General features: G+C 39.7%; 1 protein-coding gene across 1 annotated transcript in view; it reads right to left on the reverse strand.

Annotated features, from left to right (window-relative positions):
- Nucleotides 1–25,090, reverse strand: part of RECA3 (RECA homolog 3) — a 68,437-nt gene extending 43,347 nt beyond the window's left edge. The window contains exons 1-4 of the mRNA XM_088973325.1: nt 24,641–25,090; nt 11,005–11,065; nt 10,210–10,427; nt 5,601–5,688 (exon numbers count right to left, since the gene is read on the reverse strand). Coding sequence (XP_088829451.1) covers nt 5,601–5,688; nt 10,210–10,427; nt 11,005–11,065; nt 24,641–24,751 — 478 coding nt within the window. The 5' untranslated portion in view covers nt 24,752–25,090. The remainder of the gene's footprint in view (nt 1–5,600; nt 5,689–10,209; nt 10,428–11,004; nt 11,066–24,640) is intronic.
- Between the last annotated feature and the right edge of the window lie 1,349 nt (nt 25,091–26,439).

The following is a 26,439-nucleotide window of genomic DNA, read 5'->3' on the forward strand; positions in this document are numbered from 1 at the left end:
ACATACTACACATGCCTCCAGTATTTCTTTGGGCTCTCGGTCCTCTCATCTCTCCTCTCTTTCTCTTCTCTTCTCTTCTCTTGTTCAACATGGTATCAGAGCTAGTCATCCAGGCCTGAAGGGTGATGTCAAGCAAATCTGATTTGTTCATCTTCCAATGTCGAGCAGCCAGTCTCTTCATCTCCCAGCTGTATCCATCTGCTGTTCGACGTTAAGCAAGAAGGCTGCCTGGCTTTTCATCTTCCAGCGTAGAGAAAGCTCTGGTTTATAGAGAGGCTATCATCTGAAGTTCAAGAAGGTATTATCTACTGTTCATCTACAGTCGGGTGCCCTGGCATTCAACTGAAGTTTCTTTTTGTGTTTCTTTGCACCCATTGATGGACTGTTGATGCCTTAATATTCGACTGAGTTTTTTTTTTGTTACTGCTGTTCGGCTACCCTATTGATGGACTGAAGTAGCTCTTTCTTTTACTTTGATCTCATTGAATGTTCGTCTGCCCTGAAGTTGGCACTGTAGCAGGTCTGCCGATTGGGTTAGATTGCATTCTGTTGTGGGGTCGTATGATCTCTGTAAAACCGTAGGTCATACAGACCTGTTTATGTGCTGCAACAGCAGTGTTTGTCTTTTGGATTCCTGTAAAACTGTAAGTCATACAGACCTGTTTACGTGCTGCAACAGCAGTGTTTGTTCTTGGATCCCTGTGAAACCGTAGGTCATAAGGACCTGTTTGTGTGCTGCAATAGCAGTCTTTTTAGTGGGCTGAAGATCAGGAAGTGCTTGGTGCCTTCTATAACAACTCTGTGAGGCAGTGCTCCTTCTTTGGGTGCTGTTTTTTAAACCTGAAATCATGAGTGGTGAAGATTCAGCCACATCTGGAGTTTCTTCAATGCTGAATGGAATGAGTGGGGGTGGTGTCCTATCATTTCCTATGGCTGTTGTCCCTCTTAATGGTTTAAATTACCTAGAGTGGTCAAGAGGGATCAAGTTATACATCACTGCAAGGGGGAAGATAGGCTATATTAATGGGAGAATTAAAGAACCACACTCTGGGAGTGCTGAATATGATAGATGAAATCAGGAGAACAGTATGGTTATGTCTTGGCTCTTGGTCTCCATGCAACCTCAAATAAGGAAGAATTTCATGTGGGCTGAAACTGCAATGAGATCTGGGAACAAGCAAAATCAACATATTCAGAACTGTGACACTATGCCAAGATCTATCAACTGTAGGCAGAATCGTCTACTTATAGACAGGGGGAGAGGTGTTTATCAGTATACTACTCTGACTTGACTTCTGTCTGGAAGGAGTTGGACCATTACCAAAATGTGGATTGGAAGTGTGACGAGGATGCAAAACTGTACAAGAAACTTGTCTCCCAGCAAAGAGTGTTTGCCTTCTTACATGGTCTAAATCCTATGTATGAATCTATCAGAGTACAGATTCTCAGTTCTAAGGATCTTCCATCTACTCAGGAAGTTTATGCTCTTGTACAATCTGAAGAGAGCAGAAGGAATTTGATGAACAGCCCTGGCGGGGATGCAGTTGTGTTGGCAGCAAAAGGGGGTGTCTCTACTAGTGTGGGATCTTCTTCCAGGAAAGGAGATCCCCAGAAAAAAAAAAACAGAAGATAAAGACAAATTGTGGTGCACTCATTGTCAGAAACCCCGACACACCAGAGATACCTATTGGGATCTTCATGGGAAACCAAAATGGGCTCAAGATCTGAATAAGAAGCAAGGTTCAAATGTGAATAAAAGGTCCGGACAGCAAGGTACAAAGAAATACAACATGGCCAACGAAGTTACTCGGGAGAATCAGCCCTCCATCCCTACTGTGACTCAGACACATCTCTTTGGATCTGACCTGAGGGAGGATATTATGAATTCCTTCCGTGACCATTTAGAGCTCTATGGTAGAGCAATTCGTTAGATGGATACTCCTCCCTCAACCTCATTTGCATCTACATCAGGTATCTTTGCCACAGCTTTCCATGTTGCTTCTCACACCCTTGACTCTCCATGGATCATTGATTCTAGAGCGTCAAAACACATGACTGGAACGTCCTCTTACTTTCAAACCTATCACCTTCTTTCTGGAAGAGACAAGGTGAGACTAGCTGATGGATCATACACTTCCATAGTTGGTCAAAGAACCATCTCTCTTCCCCTTGGCCTTACCCTCTCTGATGTTCTACATGTTCCAAAATTTCCCATTCATTTGTTCTCTGTTAGTAGTGTTACTAATTCCTTAAACTGCTCAATGACCTTTTTCCCTTCTCATTGTGTGATTCAAGATCTGGCCTCGGGGAGGATGATTGGTAGGGGACGTATGGTTGATGGACTTTATATGCTGGAGAATAAGATTGGTCTTCATGTTACAGAGTCTATGAGTCAGTCCTGTAAGAATCAAGTTTATTTATGGCATTGTCACCTTGGTCATTTGTCTTTTGAGTCTTTAAAAGTTGTGTTTCCAAAATTGTTTAAGTCAATGCCCATTTCAGATTTCTCTTGTCAAATGTGTCAGTTAGGTAAACATTGTAGAACTCATTTTCTTCAAAAAAATAGTAAATCTGAATTTCCTTTTCACATTGTTCATTCTGATGTATGGGGCCCTGTTACTTTACCATCTGAGAGTGGTTACAAGTATTTTATTACCCTCATTGATGATTATTCTAGATATACTTGGGTATATCTTATGCGAACCAGGGAGGAAGTACCAAAAATTATCCAAGATTTTCAGCGGATGGCCTTCACTCAATTTCATACTGAAATCCAAATTTTTCAGTCAGACAATGCAAAAGAGTTTTTTCATAATGATCTCACGGAGTTCTTTGCTTTGCGTGGTTCACTTCACCGTAGCTCTTGTGACCGAACACCACAACAAAATGGTGTGGCTGAACGGAAGAACCCACATCTCCTTGAAGTGGCTTGGAGTTTACTACTCCATATGAATGTCCCCAAATGTTTTTAGCTTGAGGCTATTCTTTGTTCTACCTACCTCATTAACCGTATGCCCTCTCGTTGGTTAGAATACAAAGCCCCACATCAGCTTCTCTTTCCTAAGGCCCCCCTTCTTCTCATTCCTCCTCGTGTATTTGGTTGTCGGTGCTTTGTCCAAAATCTATCTCCCACCCGTGGGAAATTGGATTCTCGTGCTATTCCTTGCATATTCCTTGGTTACTCCTTCACTCAAAAGGGATATTGTTGTTTTGATCCTGTTTCTCGGAAATTCTATGTCTCCATGGATGTTTCTTTCTTTGAGGATGAGCCTTTCTTTCCTGTTTCTCCTCAAGGGGAGTGTAGGCATGAGGAGAAACTGGTTTCTCTTCTTGATCCTCCGCCTTTTCGTGTCTTCTTTCGTCGTCGCAAAGGCCAACCAAATTCAAGAGCTGTGGAGAATCTAGAAGTTGTACCTCCAGTGCCATCAAACTCCTCGGGGGAGGATCATACCCACTTTGGTAAGTTGGCTCCCAATGTTGTTCCTGATTCTATTGAAATTGATACCTCTGCTGCTAATGACCTTAACCTTCCTATTGCTCACAGGAAAGGTGTTAGATTGTGCACCACTAAACATCCCATTTCCAACTTTGTTTCCTATGAGAACTTTTCGCCCTCATTTCGTGCTTTCCTTACCTTTATTGACAGTATCCTATCCCCAAGAATAGACAGATGCCATGAAGGAAGAAATTAATGCCCTTCATAAAAATGACACATGGGAACTTGTAGATCTTCCTAAGGGAAAGGATCCAGTAATGGGTGTTCACTGTCAAACATAGGGCTGATGGAACGATGGAGAGGTATAAAGCTCGCTTAGTGGCAAAGGGGTTTACTCAAGTGTACGGAGTTGATTATATAGAAACTTTTGCCACTGATGCCAAGATGAACTCTATTAGAGTTCTATTCTCTCTTGCTGCTAATCTGGATTGGGATCTACATCAGCTTGACATCAAGAATGCATTCTTGAATGGTGATCTTGAAGATGAAGTTTACATGATTCAACCCCCTAGTTTCCTGGCTCAAGGCAATGAACAGAAAGTGTGCAAGTTGAAGAAGTCTTTATACGGTTTGAAACAATCACCGAGAGCTTGGTTCAGCAGATTCCATGTTGCAGTTCAGCAGAAATGATACAAACAATGTCAATCAGATCACACACTGTTTGTGAAAAGAGGAGAAGGTAAAATGGCTGCTTTAATAGTAAACGTGGATGACATAATTGTTACTGGTGACTAGAAGGATGAAATCCAGAGGTTGAAAGGTTTCTTGCCACTCAGTTTGAAGTGAAGGATTTAGGACCTCCCAGATACTTCCTTGGAATTGAAGTTGCCCGATCAGAAAAGGGTATCTTCATTTCCCAAAAAAAATGTCCTAGATTTGCTTCAAGACACTAGAAAGATGGGAGTGAAGCCAATTGAATATCTTTCTATGACTTGCCCAGACATTGCTTATGCTGTTGGTGTCCTCAGTCAATTCATGCATGCACCTAGGTCCACTCATCTTGAAGCGGCAGAAAGAATCCTCCGATATCTAAAAAAGTTTCCTGGTGCTGGCTTGTTATTTCAAAGGCACGGGCATTTGAAAGTTGAAGTTTATACAAATGTAGATTGGGCTGGATCTCAAAGTGACAAAAAGTCTACTAGTTGCTACTGCACCTTTATAAGAGAGAACATTGTTACATGGAGGAGTAAAAAACAAAATGTGGTGGCTAGATCCAGTGCTGAAGCCGAATATCGTGCAATGGCTCACGGGGTAGCTGAAGGTATATGGATAAAGAATCTGTTGAGTGAGTTGGGTTTCCCAGTGGACAAGCCTATAACTCTATTCTGTGATAACAAAGCAGCTATAAACATTGTTGCTAACCCAGTGCTACATGATAGAACAATGCACATCGAAGTTGACAAGCATTTTATCAGAGAGAAAGTCATCACAGGTGAAATATGTACTCCCTACGTCAGCTCTGAGAACCAAGTTGCAGACATCTTTACAAAAGGGCTACACCATTCCAAGGGTACTTTTGTAATTTCTTCATATTTTATGTTGTACGACCAGCCTAGTATAAATAATAATATACTGCACACGCCTGCAGTATTTCTTTGGGCTCTCAATCCTCTCGTCTCTCCTCTCTTTCTCTTCTCTTCTCTTGTTCAACAAGAAGTGTTCAATCTTGTGTGAGGTGTATTCAATAGAATTCTTTTAGGCACGCCATGAGACTTCAATCAGAAGACCATTCACCTGGCAATTTGGAATATATACATCTTTATGGGCAGAAAGTCAAATTGGTACCACTAAAAACAAATAATGATTGAAGGCAGTACACTTATTTTCTTCTAGCTGCTAAGAGGACGAAAGAATCAAAATTTGTAGTTAACCATAACATAAAAATCAAAGTCAAGTTCATTTCAAAGGGAGGCTCTAAACCAATTCAATCTACCAGAAAATTTTAGCAACTAATGAAGAAAAGGAAGATGCAAAGACGAGAAAAAGTCAAACTAAAATTCACAATAACAAATACAAACACTTAACCATTTCTTTTTCACGGGAGAAAAAAATAATAATATGAAAAGGGAAAGGGAGACTACTTATAGTTAAATAAAATAAATACCTCCTTGCTTTTGAGCTTCTTTGATAATATGAAGAGCAAGGGTTGTTTTCCCAGACGCTTCTTGTCCATAAATTTCAACAATTCTTCCCTGAAGTCAACATTTTTTCATAGATCAAGATCAACATAAACAAGCCTTTAGATTCTTTATTGGACCAAGTAATGTGGAAATACTGAGCCAGGAAATGCCACTAAAACAATTGAATTTGAGGCACAATAAGATTCCTATTGTATGCAACAGAATATCATATTTCCTTGATAGCAATAAATAGCATACTACAATAGATATTTTTGACAATGATAAAAGTATGGAATTTCACTAATAAGAAAAACAGGTTTGCAAAGATATAAACCCAGAGAACAGGTAAATAGACAGACAGAGATTCTGATCAAATTAGCTTGGTAAGCAATAGATAATTGCAAAGGTGCTGTCTCACATGATCAAGCAAGTCCTCCCTACTATTATTGCACCTAACCAAGGAGATTTTGTGAAGGGGAGAGATATTTTATCAAATCTTAATTGCAAACGAGAGTGGAGAATTTCAAAAAGACTAAAAAAGAGTGGTATGTAAACTGGATCTAGAAAAGGCTTATGACTTGGTTGATTGGTCCTTTCTGATGGAAGTGTTGTTCAACTTTGGTTTTGGGGACAGATGGTGCAAATGGGTCTTGGAATGTGTTAGGAGTTGTCACTGCTCTGTGTTAGTCAATGGAATAGTGGAGTGAGACAAGGAGACACTTTCCCCTTTCTTGTTTACCTTGATTGCAAATTTTAAGAGGGTGGAGAATAGGAAGGGAGGAGATACCACTTACCCACTTGCAATTTGCAAATGATACAATCTTATTCTGTGAAGGTGGGAACTTGAGTTGGATTAGAAACTTGAAATTGGCTATACAACTCTTTGAGCAAATGTCTAATCTTAAGGTGAATTTTGAAAAAAAATTGTACTTGAAGTTATTGTTGTTAGAGCTTTCCCACCAGTCGTTGATACATGGCTTTGTCTTCAAGAGGCTCACCCTCTTCTACACTTATCTTATGATTCAATTCAATGAGTGTCTCTGCTAGTGAACTCCAGATTATCTCAACATGGCATTCCTCCTCTCCTCTTCAAACACAAATTCATAAGCTTGAGAAAGAGTTACACTCTCTCTAGAAAGGATGTGTTGCCTAGCAATATCAAATTCTTGGTTCAATCCAGCCAAGAACTCAAAGGCCCTATTCTTATCTACCAATTTTTGATAGGTTGTTACATCCTTCGTACTCTCCCAAAGCACAGTTTCCAAGTGATCTCCTGCCAAAGTGTTTCCATAATGGAGAAATACATAGCAAGAGGCTTATCTCCTTATTTTTTATTAATCATCTGGTTCTTCAACTGATAAGCTCTGGCTACATTCTATTTCTGGGAATAAGTCTCAATCACTCCATCCCAAATCTCATTTGTTGTATTAGTCCACAAAAAATTCTTACCAATTAGTGGTAACATTGAATTACACAGCTAAGACATCACCATGTAATTCTCTTGTACCCACTAGGAGGAATCTGTATTAGGTTTTTTCTCATCCCCAGTAAGATATCCTAGTTTCCTATGAGCTCCAATAGTCATCTTGGTTGATTATGCGCACTCTAGATAGTTTTTACCATCTAACTTAATTGTGGTAATAATCCCATGTCCAAAAGATTCTCCGGAGCTTGCTCTGCCCAGTCCCATGTCACTGGTTGAAGTCTACTCAGTGCTCCAGCCCTCCATAATTCTCATAATAGATTAGAAAAACAATTGTAAGTGAGAAAGAATGAACTTATCTACTTTAGAGGCCTCAAACACCCTTTTGGTACACAGAAACCTCTTCCCACGGTCCCACCAAGATTCTTGTCACCATAGAAGCAGGTAGAAACAAGAAAAAAGGTTCCACTCCCTCTAGAGACCTCAAAAATCACTGGAACTTGAACCGCCCCATTCAAAATTCACCAAAAACTCCAAAAAATCTAGAGAACCCCTTCCCAGGTCAATAATGAAGGGTTTGTTCGTTTCTTCTTAACTCTTATTTCTTAAGAGGAACCTTTTGACTTTAAGAGAAAAATGGGTGTTTGTTTCCTCTTATCTCTTATTTTTTAAAGTGCAACCATACAACTTTTTGTTTTGCAATGATACCCCCAAAAAGAAAAACAAAAGCTCTCATATATGGGATCAAAACGGATATTTGATCATTTTCAGAATTCAGAATTCAGAATTGAGAACAACATTCTCTGCATTCAGAGTTCAGAGGAAAGAAAAGTTCACCAATACCAATATACCTCTTAATGTAATTATTGCATTTTCAGATGTCAGACTTCTGAGCAAACGAGCAGGCCCAAAGAGTCCTACTGCAATCAGGATTCTTACCCCTTCTCTAGCTCTTCTTGATTTTGGTGATCAACCCTAGATCTGCTGTAAAGGGTTCTAGGTCCCCCAAAAAAATCCCAAAATTGGGCACTTTTGAGGTCTTCAATGAGCCCTCTAATACATCATGCAGTCAGCTGATCTATGGATCCATGACGGGAGCACAAAGAAAGCTCAAACCCTACTCTGATACCAAATAGAAATCTGCAGAAATAAAAAAAAAATGTAGAAAAAGATAAAGAAAAGAAGAGGTTTTGTGAGAAGAGAGAAGAAGATGAGAAAGAGTAGAGAAAAGAATGAGATAGTCATCAGACATGGCGGCTAAACACAAAAAAACTCCATAAAGAACTTAAATAAGGCACAAAATTGCTAAACAAATAATCAACAAAATTAATTCATAAATCTACACAAAAATCCTCAACACTCTACAGTACATTCTTTTGCTTCTTCTTTAACCTTCACAATAAGATAATCAGCCTTACCCCTCCTAGTAATATGCAACTTAGAAAATGGAGAAATTCAAGCTGTCCATACTGTCACCACCCATGGATGAGGAAGAAGTAACCCCTGATGTTGCTGAATCCTGTATAGACATTTTGTAGAAGACTGATCACTGTAAAAAGGAGGTCCCACCTGATGCTAGCTACAAAAATACCTAAGACAGTAGCACTTTCTCACCGGAAAAAAAAAAGGAAAGAAAACACTTCTGGAGTGACTAATAACTTCACACGAGTCTTTCAGTTGATGTCGAAAGTCCAATGCCTAGACAGACCTGTATTCCACTGTTTGAACTAAAAAACCAACTCAAGAGAGAAATAACACACTCCACAGAAAATCAGGACCTCTCTCACACATTTACAATAATCAGAAATTTTATTTGCATTTATACAAGCAGTCGGCATGCACTCCTGCTTCTCACAGGTCATATGATCCCCACAAAGAACATAGGAAGTTTTGAAAGAACCTTTAAACCTCCATCAACACCCACTGATCACCTCAAAGAACAATTCTCTTGGCCCCAGAATCAAGGAACAATAAAGAATTAAAGAAAGAGAAAAAGGCTTCAAACCAACCTGGGCTTTTTGAAAAGTTCTTCCCAATCAAAAACAGAGGCAATCAGGAATAGAAAATAGAAAGAAGGTGAATCCAGTCAACATTCCTGCTCTGGTACCATATAATCCAATGAAAAAATAAGAAGAGGACAAGGACAGAAGAGAGAAAAGAAACAAGAGAAGAATGGTTCAAATGTTTAGAGCTCAAAAAGATGGCTGGTGGTGCCCTCATTAGTGTTAGTATTACAGTGAGATCATTAAAAACAGAACATAAAACAAAATGACAATTCTACCCTACAGCATCTAACTCTATATTACAATACCTCCACGGCTGTTTTTTTTTTTGGACCATATGGGAGAAAAGGAGAATTTGTCTTTTTGAAAATAATTATGCTGAAAGTGATGTGTTGCTGAACAGGATTAAAGAAAGGCTTTGTTCTTGGTTAGCTGTTCATGAGGATTTCAGGGGGTTGGGCATTGATAGATCTTTTGATAGAGATATCCTTCTTTCTTGTTAATTTCTTGCTAACAATGTGTATAGACATGCTCATGGGATGTACGAGGCTTAAAGATGCATCTCATTTTGTTTACATAATTAATACAATACCTTACCTTCACAGAAAAAGAAAAAAAAATCAAAGACTTTAGCAATGACAAGAGGAATTGCTCATATAGGAAATACTGAATAAGAAGTCCCCTTTATTGCTAAGGTGGGTGGAAAACTGAGGGAATTGTTTCACCCAATGCAAGGACCCAAGTTTGCTCATGCAAGAGTAAATTATTTTCATAAGAGATGAGGGAGAACTATCTGGCTAACTACAACTTTTAAATGCTCTCTTTTAATAATATTGTGCACACTGGTTTGACTATATATTTAAGTACCATGTCCCATAGGAAAAGAAAGCAAAAGGGAAAAGAAAAAGAAATAGAAAAGATGCATAAATTCCCACATGGAATTCCTAAATCACATTAAAGACAAGAAACTGTATAGAAATATAATACGCATTTACATGGATAAAATACACCATTTGGCAAGAAACTGTATTAGAAACAAAATAGACAATTATACTATATAGATAAAGAAACTCCATGAAATAATAGATATTAAAGACAAATTGGATAAAAGATTAACAGATACACGTATAATAAGAATTCTAAGCATTTGATCTTGCCAGCTAATACCTTTGGCAATCCTCCAATCCCAAGAGCCAAATCAAGCTTTAAAGAACCTGTAGATATGGTTGGTGCATATCGTGAACCAAAAAAGCGCTGCATTGACAACATAGATTCTTTATCAAAATCGCCAGCAAGCTGAAAGAGAGCTGAACGTAATGCAGCATCCTTCTCCATTGCTTTGTCATCATCATGAGGTTCATCACATCCATACCCAGAAAATTCAACTGAAACAAAGATAGCACTTTTGTATATGTTAGACCAAAAGGCATTTATGATACAACCACCAACTGCTATTACACCAGTAAGTTCTTTCTTTTTTTTTTTTTTTTGGCAAGCAGGCTAGAAAACAACTTGTCAAAGGAAACAGATGGTTTTAAGCCTTTGAGATGATAAGTAATAGGCTTAATAAAGAAAGAGACCATGTTGAAATTGCATATGGTTTGAGAATCACTCTTGCACTAAATGGCATTAATATGCAGTTCCACTGGCTCCAAAATCTAATTATAGAAGGGAACCATTTCATGGTATATTTGAGTTTTTTTTGTAGTAAATAAAAAAGAAAATCTATTTAATGGAGATAAGAGTGATTCTCAAACTTACCAAACGAAAGATCCAAACGCCAAGCTAATTAAAATATATTCCAAAACCAACAATATGTCTCTGACTGAAGGGTTATGAAGGTGCTTTAATAAATTAGAATAATCACTTTCTAGTCATAAAATCAATCAAGGGTTACGAAGGTGGAAAGTAGAAAAAAAGAACAATATGAACACTATTGAAAATTGCTAATTCGATTGTTACCTGCAGAAGAAAGGTAACTGGTATGCATCTCCATGGAATCCACCAGATGACTTCTCTCATTCTGAAATGCAAATTAAGAGCAATATTATAAAATAAACCAACTACCGTGAAAAGATAAAAACAGAAATGACACAAACCAGAACTTGTAAGTTTTGATCAATTAGAAGCAATTAGATGAACTGTTAATTAAGAGAGAGAGAGAGAGGGTATCACACCACAATTCCTCAATTACAAACAACAAACATGAAAAATTGGAGCATCTGATAGAAAAAGTCAAACCATGCCTTGAAAACTCAATCAGTAGGCTGAATTTTTAACAAATCAACCACATCATTGATCAAAAAGAATAATAATAATGAGTTAACTATGTTGAGAATATGCATTTGGCTTAGGGGTATTTTTGTCTTTTCAATTATTTGTATTTTGGGCGCCCTTATAGGGACATGGCTATAATTTCTATGAGTATATAATGAAATGTTTTGGGTGTAACAGTAACACACACCCTCTCTCATAACTTCTTCCTACACTCGACAACTTGGTATCAGAGTAGGAAGAAATCTTGGACTAGATTTCTCTATTAACTCCCAAACTCAAGGAGACCTGCTGATGTCAGACCACTGCCAGATGACATCAGCAATTCATACAGGTAGCGGCAGCAACCCTTGAAACTGATCTACTCCGGTGCACCTTGATGTTAGGGTTATTTTGGTATGGTTCTTTTTTTTTATCAATAACAGAAACTTTATTAATTAAGAGAAAATTTATGAAGCTTTAGATACAATAAGGGGGAGATAAAAAGCCTTAGCTCCCCATTAGCAAATTACAATGAAAGGAAATTAAAAAATAGCCCAAAAGATAGACTCCCTATTCACCCCTTGCTTGGCCAACCCATCTGCAAAAGAATTAGCGGTCCTCTTCACCCAGCTGTACTGTATCTCAATGCACCTACACAGCCATAAATTTTTTTTCTTTTCATTATTGTAGCTCCACAAACCACTGTCCTCTTTCTTCAACCAGCTAATCGCCACCTTTGAATCGCCTTCCAATATCAGCCAACTGATATTTAGTTCCCTTGCTCTTTGAACTCCTTGATGTGTCTACGATTTTTCCCAGGTTTTACAATCAGAAATTATAGAAAATTACTGGCTCGGTGTTTGGATTTTTCCCTCCTTGTCTGAGTTCAATGCATGCTTGAACCTTGTTGGTTAACGGTATGGGAAGTGGTTCCACATTTTTTTGACCTCTAATCTTTCTTCAAGAGGTCTTTTTTCCCTCATATATTGCTGGCAAATCAGTTTTGAGCCTCCCATTGGACTCCAACCGAGTGTTTCCCATTTTTTGGGTCTTGTGTGTATCGGTTGGTTGTTGGAGTGCTATAGAACTACTAAAAGGCCTACTCAACTCAGATGAATTTGCCTAAGGAGTTACAGACTGTTTCCAGAGTGCTTCCAGGTAATGTTGACAACTCTAGTGGTATGATAACTGTTGAAGTTCGACCTGCCCTAGAATTCTGTCTTGTTCGTTGACTGTAAAGTAAAGTAAACAGCAAGAAGTAGGAGAGGAAAGAAGAAGAAAGAAAAGAGAGAAGGTCTGGTTCAAATTAGAGAAAAAGTTATCCCTAGATTCGGCCAAACCTGTTATTATATTATTAACTTATTGGAAAAGACTTAAGTGCCCTTATTTAAGTAAGAGGCACTCGAACTAACATAACAGTACACATCAACATTCTCAACAAGTACAAAGACCGAAATACCCCTTCATTAACACCACTAACACTCCCCCTCAAGCTGGTGAGTATATATCATATAATCCCAGATTGTTACATATGTAGACCACTCTCCCCCAACTCAAACCTTTTGTAAACAAGTCTGCCCACTGATTTCCCATACTAACATATGCAGTTGCTATCACTCCATTCAGCACCTTCTCTCTCACAAAATGACAGTCAATTTCGATGTGCTTGGTTCTTTCATGAAACACCGGATTGGAAGAGATATGAACCGCTGCCTGATTGTCACAATAGAGCTTCATTGGAATACTGATGTCATATCCTATCTCCTGTAGAAGGTTCCTTAGCCACACTAATTCACAAGCAGTATGTGCCATGGCCCTATATTCTGCTTCTGCACTGCTTCTTGCCACAACTGTTTGCTTCTTACTTTTCCACGTTACCAGGTTACCCCCCAGAAAGGTGCAATAGCCTGTGGTAGATCGTCTATCAGACATAGAACCTACCCAATCAGCATCGGTGTACCCTTCTACTACCAGTTTTCCACCACTCCTGTATAGCAAACCACAACCAGGAGCTCTTTTCAGATACCTCACAATCCTTAGCACTACATTCCAATGTGGGACCAAAGGTTTCTGCATGAACTAACTCACCACACTAACCGCAAATGAAATATCTGGCCGAGTAATGGTTAGATAGTTTAGTTTGCCTACAAGTCGTCGGTATCTGCCAGGGTCTTCAAATAGTTCACCTATAACACTGCTCAGCCTCGTATTTGTTTCCATAGGTGTCTCAGTCGATTTAGTACCCAACAACCCTGTTTCTTACAATAAATCAAGCACATATTTCCTCTGACACAAATTAATGCCATGCTTAGATCTTGCTACCTCTATGCCCAAAAAGTATTTCAACTTGCCAAGGTCCTTTGTCTGAAAGTGTTCCTGTAGGAATGCCTTCAATCTGTCAATGCCCATTTTATCATTCCCAGTCACAACGATATCATCCACATACACCACCAATATTATTTTGCTTGTCGAAGAGTCAAGACTGAAGACAAAGTGATCAACTTGGCACTGTTTCATACCAAACTTCTTGACCACCTCACTGAACCTACCAAACCATGCTCGAGGAGACTGTTTAAGTCCATATATAGCCTTCTTAAGTCTACATACCTTACCATCCTCCCCCTGAGCAACAAACCCTGGTGGTTGTTCCATGTAGACCTCCTCGAGCAAATCACCATGCAAAAAGGCATTTTTGATATCTAGCTGATGTAGAGGCCAATCATACATAGCTGCAAGGGAGATGACGACACGAACTGACCCTATCTTAGCAACCGGGGAGAATGTCTCTGTGTTGTCAATGCCATAGGTTTGGGAGTACCCTTTGGCAACCAGTCGCGCCTTCAGGCGCTCAACACGACCATCTGGCAAGTACTTAACACTATACACCCACTTACAACCGATAGCTTGCTTCCCAGGAGGAAGAGCGGTGAGGTCCCAAGTGTGATTATGATGCAGAGCAGAGAGCTCTTCTTCCATAGCACGGCACCACTCTAGAGAGGTAAGGGCTTCTTGGACATCCTTAGGAACAACCACGGAAGATAACAAAGAGATGAACTGGTGATGGGAGGCGGAGGGGTGAGTAAGTGAAACAAAATTGGAAATAGGGTGAAGGGTGCAAGTACGTTTACCTTTCTGGAAGGCAATAGGAAGATCTAGGTCAGAGGCCGGTGTCGGAGCTGGAGCTAGATCTGTCGACGGTAATGAAGCCGGAGGAGCTGCAGCCGGTACACATGGGCGATGTGTATACACGTGACAGATGGGTGGACGGTCAACAGACGTTGGCACCGAAGGCAAGGACGTAGGCATGACTGGAACCAGAGGAGGTGGATCAGCCACAGGAAGAGGAAGAGGAGGTGGTGATGTGGAGGAAGCAGCATCACCGGACCCCACGAAGAACGGAGTAGACTCGAAGAATGTAACATCAGCACATACCAAGGAACGACAAGAACTGGGATGATAACACTTGTACCCTTTCTGAGTTCGGGAATAGCCAAGGAAGATACACTTCAGGGAACGTGAATCTAACTTGTTAGTCTCGGGACCCAGATTATGAACGAAGCAGACACACCCAAATACAAGGAGAAAGCGGAAACGGAGACATGTTGGGGAATAAGACACTAAAAGGAGAACGACCATCAAGAATAGACGTGGGCATCCGATTAATTAAGAAACAAGAGGTGAGCATTGCATCGCTCCAAAAGGTTTTGGGAACATTTATGTGGTGCATGAGGGAGCGTACCATTTCTACAAGATGTCGGTTCTTTCTCTCAGCAACCCCATTTTGTTGTGGAATGTAGGTACATGAGGTTTGGTGTATAATGCCATGTTGGTCCAAGTATTCTTGAAAAGATGAAGACAAGTATTCACGACCATTATCAGAACGGAAAATTTAGATGTGAACACCAAATTGATTGCGAATCTCAGCATAAAATTTTTGGAAGATGGCAAATAATTCACTTCTTTCTTTCATTAAATAGAGTCACGTCATTCTTGAACAGTCATTAACAAAAATAGCAAAATATTTGTATCCATTATATGACATCACTTTATAAGGACCCCAAACATCTGAATGAATTAAAGAAAAAAGACTCGACACACGGTTATCGACCCTAGAACGAAAGGGAACACGATGGTGTTTCCCAAATTGACATGACTCACAATCTAAAACAGAAAGTTGACTCAATGAAGAGACTAAGGACTGCAACACTTTCAGTGAAGGATGACCAAATCTACAATGCCACTGGAGAGGAGAAATGGATGACTGAAGGGCCGTTGACGTTCTTCCAACACCATTAAGATAATACAGTCCACCGGCTTCATGCTCTCCACCAATCTTCATCCCTGTCTTGAGATCTTGAAAAACACACATAGAGGGGTAAAATGTGATGGAGCACTTAAGGGACTTGGTCAGCTTACTAACAGACATAAGATTAAATGGAAGCTTAGGTACATATAAAACAGAGGATAGAGATACAGGGTCTAGGTCAACATTACCAACACCATAGATAGATGATGTGGAGCCATTAGCAAGGGTAACAGATTGTGATGTTGAGCAATGAGTGAGAGATGAAAACACACCTGGAGTTCCCATCATGTGATCGGAGGCTCCAGAGTCAATAATCCAGGGGTTGGGTGTGGATGCCAAACAAGACATACTTGAGTGTGCAAAGGTATTTGTGTTCTGCTGCGACTTGGATTGAACAAACCTTTCATACTCATCCCGAGGAACACTCACCATCTCCTTGCCTAGACCATCTGAGGGAGTAGAAGGCATCGGGTTAGCTAACCGGTTCTCCTGTCTAGAGCTGAAACTGGTGTCACTAGTCATGGCATGGTTGGCCCACGTCGAGGGAGGACCATGTAAGTCATAGCAGTAGTTAATAGTATGTCCATCCAAACCACAATGAGTACACTTCCGTGGACCCGAGCCACGTCCTCTACCACGAGCTCCCCCTGAATCTCTGCCTCCAGTACGACCACCACCACGGATATGTGTAGATCCACCACTACCACTCCTGCCAGGCTGGGCTCCTCGAGCCCCACTTCTGCCACCTCGACCTCTTGACACTACAAATGCTGATTTATCTGAGACATTAGAATCCATAGATCCAATGGAAGCCCTCCGAAGACGAGCAAACACCTCCTCTAAAGATGGAAGAGCAGATCCCCCTAGTATCTGGGCTCATACTGGTTCATACTCAGACTTCAGCCCCACCAGAAATCGTGTCACATCAAGCTGCTCTCGCTGTTGCTGTTGAACTTTGACATCAGAAGTGAGAGGATGATAGAAGTATTCATGATACAGTTGATATTTCTCACACTGGCATAGTACTCCTCAAGGCTCTGATTTCCCTGTTGCAGATTGAAGTATTCATGATACAGTTGATATACTCTAGTAGTATTATCCTGACCTGAATACAGTTTCTTAGCATGATCCCACGCCTCTTTGGCTGTGTCAAAAAACATGAAGTTCACACTGATTCTGGGTTCCATACTGTTCCACAACCATGTGATGATCTGTGCATCTTCCTGTTCCTAGTCTTCATACTCTTGAGAATCAGCGGGGGGTTTCTCCTCTCTTATGTGCTTCACTTTCTTCTTCACCTTCAGAAAAAACCTCTACAGACTTGGCCCAAGGGACATAATTCTCTCCATTCAGTTTAATGGAGGTCATTTGGACATTCAGGTAGTCAGTAGATATCATGACACTAGGTTTACTATCACTGTTATCTGCCATTGCCGAACTCCCTTATCACTGAATTCTGAGCAATACACACTGCACACTACACACAGACACTTCACCGAAATCTGCACACTGATTTCAACAGTAATAAATGCTGAGAACTGCAACACCACAAACCCTACTCACCAAAATCTGCACACTGATTTCAACAATATTAAATGCTGAAAACTGCAACACCACAAACCCTACTCACCGAAGTCTGCGCACTGATTTCAGCAATATTAAATGCTGAAAACCACACTTGTAACACCACAAACCCTAATCCACAGCTACCGAAAGCTCACCATTAAGTAGACACTATTGCCCGTCGAATCACACACAAACCAGAATAAACCCTAGCATAAACCCTAGCATACTGCAATCTGAAAACCCATCATACGAATGTACTACACCTCTCATGTATTCCATAACAGAAAATATGCATAAAAAAAAAACTTTACCTCATCGCCTGAAGGCCAACCACACGAAAGACTGAGACACCACTGCACCACACGTACCAGCCCTAATTAGGGCTTAGAAACCACAACAACCAATCACCAACGACACAATCGGAGGCATAGGAACCTCCAAGGGAAGAGGGCGATCACTCCTTTTCAGCCATTTTCCCAGTCTCCAACTCACAACTGAGAAACCCAAGAGAAACCCTAGTTTGAATGCATAGAAGACAAAATTCTAGCAAGTCTGATTTGTTTAATGTGGCTCTGATACCATGTTGAAGTTCGACCTGCCCTAGAATTATGTCTTGTTCGTTGACTGTAAAGTAAAGTAAACAGCAAGAAGTAGGAGAGGAAAGAAGAAGAAAGAAAAGAAAGAAGGTCTGGTTCGAATTAGAGAAAAAGTTATCCCTAGATTCGGCCAGACCTGTTATTATATTATTTACTTATTGGAAAAGACTTAAGTGCCCTTATTTAAGTAAGAGGCACTCGAACTAACATAACAGTACACATCAGCATTCTCAACAAGTACAAAGACCAAAATACCCCTTCACTAACACCACTAACAATAACCACTATAAAACTTGATGGAACCATCTTCCTAGTGTGGTCTCAATCAGCCAAGCTTACTATCGAAGATAGGGGTAAGCTGGGATTTATTACTGGTAGAGATGGGAAACCAAAAGCTAATGACCCCAAACTTACTAGATGGGAACAGGATAATTCCTTCGTTATGTCATGGTTAGTGTGTTCAATGCAGCCACATATTGCCCACAATTACATGTTCCTCTCCATTGTGAAGGATATTTGGGATCATGTTACAACCACATACAATTAGGCAAAAAATATAGTTCAAGTCTATCAACTCCGAAGAAAAACCTATGATATGTGTCAGGGGGAGAGGACAGTAGCCATTTGGAGAACTTGGAATGGAAGAACCTTGACGACAGTGAGCAGTATCGGAAGTATATTGAGAAGAACCGTGTGTTTGACTTCTTGGATGGATTGAATAGTAGTACAATTTTACTCGTCAATGATGGATCATTCTGCCTACATGTCCTCAAGGTCTAAGCCGAGTACAAACAGACATGGTACTAATGAAAAGCCGAGATGATGTGGTATGTGATTACTACAAGAGGTTGAGACATATGAAGGACAGGTGTTGGAAAGTGAATCCACATTTGAAGCCTAACAAGTTTAAAACAACAAAGAAGCGCAATCCTCATCTTGCTACTTTTGGAGCTGAATGCCCTCCTAATGCACAGGCTCCCACACTGATTCCTCTTATGTGACGAAGAAGCTCAAGATTCTATTGACTCAACTTGAGAAGTTTGGGCCCTCTGCCTCTATGGTTCTAGTAATCCTTCCAATGCTTTTGCAAAAATAGGTACTGCACTTGTCAATCTTCTACTATAGCTCCTGGATTGTGGACTTTGTAGCTAGTGCACATATAACCGGTATGCCTTCCCACTTTACCTCTTATAAATTGGCTCCAGGGGAAGGAAAAATAATTGTAGCTGATAGATCTCAAACCCCAATCTTTGGTCTAGGGGAAGTTAATCTTACTCATGATCTTTCCCTAAGTCAAATCAAGATGAAAATTTGAGTCTTTTGAAGTTATGGAATTGTCGCCTCGGTCATGTGTCCTTTAAGTCCATTAAGTTTCCAAACTTATGTCAGTCTGTGTCTAGTTTGGGTATGCAACGTAAAGTCTGTCATCTCTCAAAACAATGTAGAACTATATATCTTGTAAGTAATAGAAGGAGTGGTATTCTAAAAGGAGAATATTAGCTTTGTTTTCTAGACCGAATGGCATGGGCAACTCTCTAAAATTTGAGTTAATAGCATTGCTACAAGGGCTGAAAATAGCTAAGCAACTAGGAATGAAGCATATTGAGGTTGAAGGGGATTCCAAGGTGATCATTTCTTGGGCTAAAAACAATAGAAGTATTCTATGGACCTTCAAACAAGTGATAAGGGAAGTGGAAAAGGTTGCAAGGGAGGTAGAGGCTGAATTCAAATGGGTTAGAAGGAGTGCAAATGGGCTAGCTGATTATCTTGCTAAACAAGGGGCTTTGAGGCAACAATTGTTTTGGGTTGTAATGTAAAGTGGGACAGAAATTTGTAATATTGTGGGAGCATTAATCCCATACACAAAGCTGTAAAACCTTATTTTAACCCTAATTTCAAATAAAATTCTCTTTTGCTTATCAAAAACAAAGTAATAGGAGTGGTATTGCTTTCAATTTGATACACACTAATGTTTAGGGCCCATACTCTATTCCTTGTATGGGTGGCTATAAATATTTTATATTGTTCATTGATGACTACTCTAAATATACTTCGCTATACCTGATGAAGAGTAGAGATGAAGTTCCTACCATTGTTCAAAACTTCTTCAAGATGGTGGAAAAACAATTTGAAAAGCACATCAAGATACTAAGGTCTAACAATGCTAAGGAGTATTTTGAAAAGCATCCACTATTCTTCCTTGAAGAAAAGGGAGCAATTCATCAAAGCTCGTGTTCTCATACTCCGCAACAATATAGTATAGCAAAGAGGAAAAACAAACATGTTGTTGAAGTGGCTAGAGGCCTACTCTTCCAGATGTACCAACTCGATTTTGGGGGGATGCAGTTGAAGCAGCAGTATATCTAATTAATAAACCTCCTTCATGATTCCTTTCTCTTCAATCCCCTTATCAACTTTTGTTTCCTAAGGATCCTATTTTCAATCTTCTTCTCTGAGTCTTTTGTTGTAGCTGCTTTGTTCATGGCATGAGTCCTTGCCTGAAACTTAACCCTATATCTATCAAGTGCATATTTTTTGGCTACTCTCTAGTCCAAAAGAAGTACAAGTGCTTCGATCCCCACCTTGGACGAAGGTATGTATCTAGGGATGTTATATTCCTTGAGTCTACTCCATATTTTCAGTCCACTCGTCCTTCTCTTCAAGGGAAGAGTGTTTATGAAGATCAGACTCCTTTTTGTTTTCTTGTTCCTCCTTCTATGGACATTCCTGGTTCATCTCCCTCTTATAGTAACAGTGTTCATGCTCCACCTCCTCCTCTCCCTGTTTCTTTCCAGCAATCCTGGCAACAGTGGTTTATAAGGTGCAGAATACTCCTGAGGCTGAATGTCCACAACAATCTAATCACCCAGTTCCAGGTAATTCTCAAAGCAACCCTGAACTTTCTTCTCCTACTATTATTGAGCCTAATGTCTCACAATCTGACCTTGACCTTCCCATTGCAGTTAGAAAAGGAAAAACTTTGTGTTTCCATCACCCTCCTTAATCCATTTCTCTCTTGACTTTTGCTTCCAACTAATCGCCTCTCTCAACAAAAGATCCTCAAACTCCTTTAGAGACCATCTTCTTTCTCTTTCAAGATCCTCCACTCTTTAATCTCCCCTTTCAGCCTTTGTAATTTCCTCAAAAATTTTTGTCCATCCCAAATAGGTTGTGGACTTTGGGAAACCCACCACTCTCTGGGTGGGTGAGCCACATGTTCTCAAACCTAAAAGGAATAGGGCCCCCTTACTAGACCTCTAGAACAAACAGATTGGCCAATGATCTGATGTGATTTTGGGTAGAGACTTCCCCCTAAGACTAACCCAATGTTCTTCGTAGTCAGGAGATAAAAAAAATAAAAAATCTATCCAGTCTGGAACAAATAGGATTAACCTTATTGGACCAAGTAAAACAAGACTGCCCTAGTGGGATATCTATTAATTCAAAGGCCCCTATAAAATTGTTAAATTTCCTCATACTTGAAGTGACCCTCTGTCTTCCTCCAATTGATTCACCCACAAATCTGATCACATTATAATCACCTCCTAAACACCAAAGGCCACCCATAAGCCTCTAATATCTGCTAATTCTTCCCACAACACATTCCTTTCTCTACAAGAATTTGGTCCATAAACATTGGTAAGGACCCAATCAAATCCATCCTGATTGTTTTTCAACTTTATCGAGACAGAAAAACTTCCCACTAGCTCTTCAGAACAAGAAAACATATCTTCCTTCCAGACTGTTATTATTCCACCTAATGCACCCCAGGCTGGTGCAAAGCTCCATTGACATCTTCTTTCTCCCCAAAAACTCCTAATCCACTTCCTATCAACCTCCTAAACCCTAGATTCCTGAATCATAACTATGTTTGGCTTTTCTTTCTTCAACAGTTCCCTGATCATCATAGTTTTCAAGGCGCCAAGGTGAGGCTAGGCGATCATGGGGCGCCCAGGCGCCTAGCCTTCACCTAGGCAATGGAATTTAAAAATAAGGCTTGCTGATGGATTTCTACCCCTTTTGAACTAGTTTTTTTGGTTTTACGTATTCTGCACTTACTTTTGTACTTGTATTTCTTGCAGTGTTGTTTCAAGTAGGCAAAACAATAGAGTTGCAACTTACAAGTTAGAAGTTAGTTGAAAGAACTGAAGGGGGCAGAACCCCTATTTCAGAAACAAAAGATGAGAACAATAAAAAAGCTGAAAAAAAAATATGCAAGAAATTAAGAACAAAAGAAGGGGGCAGAGCCCCTGTTCTAGACCTAGAAAATCTGGTGAAAAAAATACTAAAATAAAAGAAGAATATGAAGAATAAAAGAAGGGGCGGAGTCCCTGTTATGCCCCTGTTTCAGACACCAATAATGAGAAAAAAAAAAAAGCTGAAAACAAGCAGGAAATTTAAGAACAAAAGAAGGGGGCAGAGCCCCTGTTTTAGTCCAATGAAATGATTCAAAAACTTGGAGAAAAGATACAAAAAGGAAGAGAAAAATGGGGCATAACTACTGTTTTAAACCAGGAAACAGAGAACAAAACTAACTCACCTTGACTTTAGAGGACTGTGTCGGAACGATGGAGGGCTACTGTTCTCTCCTCTTCCTCAGTTCGACTCTATTGTCAAAGTGAAACCCTCGAAGATTACTTTTGTTTTTACTTTCCTCAAAACAAAAGCATGATAACATGCAATAGGTTCTATTATAAAAACTAAAACAACCAATAAAATATTATATGTTTTATATTTTTTATTTAATAAATATTTATATAGTATATACTTGCTTCAGCCCCCTAAGCATGTGCCTAACATAGTTGGCGTTTGGGCGAGGCATTCTTTGAAAAGCACCTAGTTGGCTTGACAACCTTTTTTTTATATCATCTGCGTCGCCTTGACAACTATGCTGATCATTCTTCTTTTTGTAGCACTTCCTAGACCCTTGACATTCCAACTAATAATTTTCACTACACTTATTTTAAAAACCCCAAAGCCCCCTTTCCTAAAGACCTCCCTTTCTTCTCCACCCTCTAGCACTGAATTCTTTGTCCCCTTCAACATCATTAATTAGTTTTTCCACTTCATTCAATTTTTTCTTTCTTTTTCCACCCCCAGTTTTCCTTGTAATTTTTTTATTTGGTATCTCCTTGGATTTCTCAATGTTAAGCCCCAATTTGTTAGCTATGATCTTCACTTTATCCTCTTCCACCTGTTGTTGTCCCCCTATAGGTTCTCCTTCAAGCCTACAAGTTACTTGTCTGTCTTCCACCAAACCAGAGTCAACCTTCTCCAGTTCTAATTTTTTCTTATCCTTCTCCCCCTCCTTGTTCTATCCTCTTCTTTTCTCTTCTCCCTTTTCCTTATTCATATTCTCAACAAAATGGCAACAAAGCAACCAGAGGAAGTCTCTAAAGATGATGAAGACATTTTATTAGATTCTTTATGTGTCTTGAGAATCTATTCTTTCTTCTGCTACCATTTTGTCTTCTTTAACCCAGTTTTTTGTTTATCATCTGGCATTTTGTCATCTCATTAGTTTGATCAACTCCTAATATCAGCTTTCTATTGTATTCCTACTAGCATGTCTTTTTAATATAAATAGCACATCACAATTTAACTATAAATTGTAATTATGAGATTTTACTATTTATGGTAAGTCTAAGATTTACTATGAATAGTACCTTCATTCTTGGATTGGTTATTTTCTTAGATTCTTGGATAACTTTTCAGAATTTCTTTTGATTTCTAGGAAGGTATTCTAGAGATTTTTGCTGAAAATCTATGAAAGATCGAGACATCAACAAATTTCAATGGAGGTAGGAAGTGACAGAATAAGTTTCGGTGAATCAAGGAGCAAATGCCCACCACTTGTCCCTCTCTAATTTTAGTGCCAACTTGTTTTGGGCTAGCCCCACAATGCATCTATCTGTTAATAATTGGAGTATTAAAGAAACTGATGAACTTATCACAGTTTGTCTAGTTTTAGATAATTTATGGAGAATAAAATTGAAAGTTAGTTGGTCTAAAATCTCAATATGTCTTGAAGCTTTTTCCCAAAAATCAAGAATAATCAAAGATATTGTTTGTTCAGCATTATTAAGTGGAATCTATTCTCATTCACAGGTATTTTTAACTTGCTAGGAACATTCTAGAGTGGGCGATTTGAATTATTGAGGTTTATAGGACCTTGGAGTGAGCACCCTCTATTATTCCAGTTTCAACCAGTTAAATTTTTAAATGCTAACAATGCAAGCTGAAATTGAATATTTTTCACCACTGCTTTAGAAGGGAAATGTAGGAAAGCTAAGGAAAGGAAGGATATCCAGAATTTCAAATTGTTGAATATTTGCTGAATGAGCAGGATCGTTTTTTTTTTTTTTTTTTTGTGGTATTAGAATGAGAAGGATCTGACCTGTTACTTAGAGAGCCACGGTTCTCCTAAATTATTCATATTTAAAATAATTATGTCCATGATTGAGTTCTGCTTTTCCAAACCTTTTGTACTGCAATTTGATTCCTTCTAACCTCTAATCATATTTAAAAAAAAATGTTCCAATAACTGCTGACTGAACGTCCATCTTCCATGTCATTACTCTAGATTGCAGAAGATTTTCAAATTGCTTTCAACCTTTCTATCACCAATAATCTCTACTTTCCTAAGAAGATTATTCGATACAAAAATTAGGGGAGAAACTTGAAATTAGACTCTGTTGGTAATTATCATCAGAGACAAGGAACAGTCCAAGCCCCTGATTATCAAACAGTCAATTGACCACCGTAAAAAACAGAAGCAGAAGTGGAACACAAAAACCAATAAACAATACCAAAAACCCACGAGAGAGAAATTCGAAAGTGGAAAAAAAATAGAAAATGATATAGACGTTCAAACCTGTCGGATATGGCAGAGAAGGGAGGACACCGAAATCCTTTCCAGTCCATGCAAACGAGGGCAACGAAGAAATGTAGAAGAAACAAAAGATGGGAAGTTGACGGCCCTCATTGAATGAGTTACTCACTGTAAAACTACGTTTCAGTTCTGAAGAAGGAGATTGGATTCCCCAGGATTTAATTCTGCCTGCTTTAGCGCCATTTCCTCTGTTTTATCTTGTGCGCTGAACTTGCCGAACGAGCAGAAAGGGTTTACAGTGAGACTGTGGAGTGGCCGAACGAACAGTGTGAAGTGGCCGAACGAACAGAGAGCAGAAAGGGGTTTACAGTGAGACAGAGTGCTCTCGTCACAAAGTGTCGCCCACCAACCACTGCAGCGCTGCAATATCGGTACCGCGTTGGCAAAACTTGGCGAGCCATCGCGAGTCGGACTTGAAAGACATGGTACCGGGAAAACTAAGGATTCGTTTGTTTGCAGGAATAGGGGTCTGATTGGCGGAATTGGAATCCCATTCCTGATGGAATGGCATTACGGCATTCTCCATAGGTCACTCCCCCTTAGAGGTGTAAATCGAACTGGGCCGCCCGCGGCCCGGCATGGCACGATGGCTAACGGGCTGTGCCAGGCCCGGCATGGAGGTCCATGTCGTGCTGGGTCGGGAGTTTGAGGCCCATGGGCCAGCATGGCACAACCTAGCCCATTGCACGACACGAAGCACAGCCCACCAGGCCCGTAATGGGCCACACTTAGCCCGTTCAGAAATATAGCCATTGGGCCCCTTTGGGAGAGGTCTCCAATAGGTTGTACAACCAATATGGGATATAATCTCAACATTGCACATAAGACTATAAAAGTAATAGTTGACAATCTCCTGTGATCATCCAAATCTTACATGGATTGTACTATCCCTCACATTGGGGCCAATGGTGTGAAGGAACATTTCTACTTGTTCTTCTACATTTAAATTGGGGGTCACTTTGAGGTCACCATGCAACCTAAGAAAATTACACAATGAACCAAAGCACCCCCCTCGTCCTAATCTATCAAAACATCACTTCTCACTTTTAGCTATGCATTTCATAAACCTCCATTTTCATATCCTTCTAATCTTCCTTTGGGTTGGACTATAATGTATGATATGCCATCATAAAAAAAAAAATGTAGACTCTAAGGATGATAGATATAACCATAACAAACCACCTACATCGTTCAAAGTCCTATGGTGCCTAATAACTCTGCACTTTGATGCCTTAAGGGCATCATTTTAGGGGTACTTCCGGCCTTAGAATAGTCAAAGTATGCCTTCTTCCCAATTAAATTCAATGTTTTAACCTCCGAGGATCTCTATATAAATTTTGTGCAAAATTGAGAAGGTTTCATGGCTGAAATGCAGCTTTTGGAAAGCTGGTGTGAAGTCCAATTGAGAGATGAGTTGTTTTTGTGAAAAACTGAGAGCAAGAGGGCGCCTCCTATCTGCTAAATCCAGTTTAGCGCCCCTCCTACTATATTAGCATGTTCCCCAAGCCTTAGCAAACCTTAGGGTGCCTTTTAAACCATTATTTTCACTTTTAGAAAACCCTAGCTGCCCCTAGCTATTTAATCTCCACCCTCCACTTCTTCTAATCTCCATCACTCAATCTAGGGCACTCTTTTTGTAGCTTTTAAACCCTAGGGTGCCACCTATCTACTAATCCTCACCATTCAGCCCCTAACCACTAGATCTTAGCCCTTCATTTCATCTTCTATCTCAGCCATCCACTCTAGGGTACCACCCATCTCTTTTAATCTCCACCTTTAAG

The sequence above is a fragment of the Nelumbo lutea genome, chromosome 2 (assembly GCF_056320005.1).
Source record: "Nelumbo lutea isolate HS-2025 chromosome 2, American lotus-T2T, whole genome shotgun sequence".
In the NCBI taxonomy this organism is placed as follows: Eukaryota; Viridiplantae; Streptophyta; class Magnoliopsida; order Proteales; family Nelumbonaceae; genus Nelumbo; species Nelumbo lutea.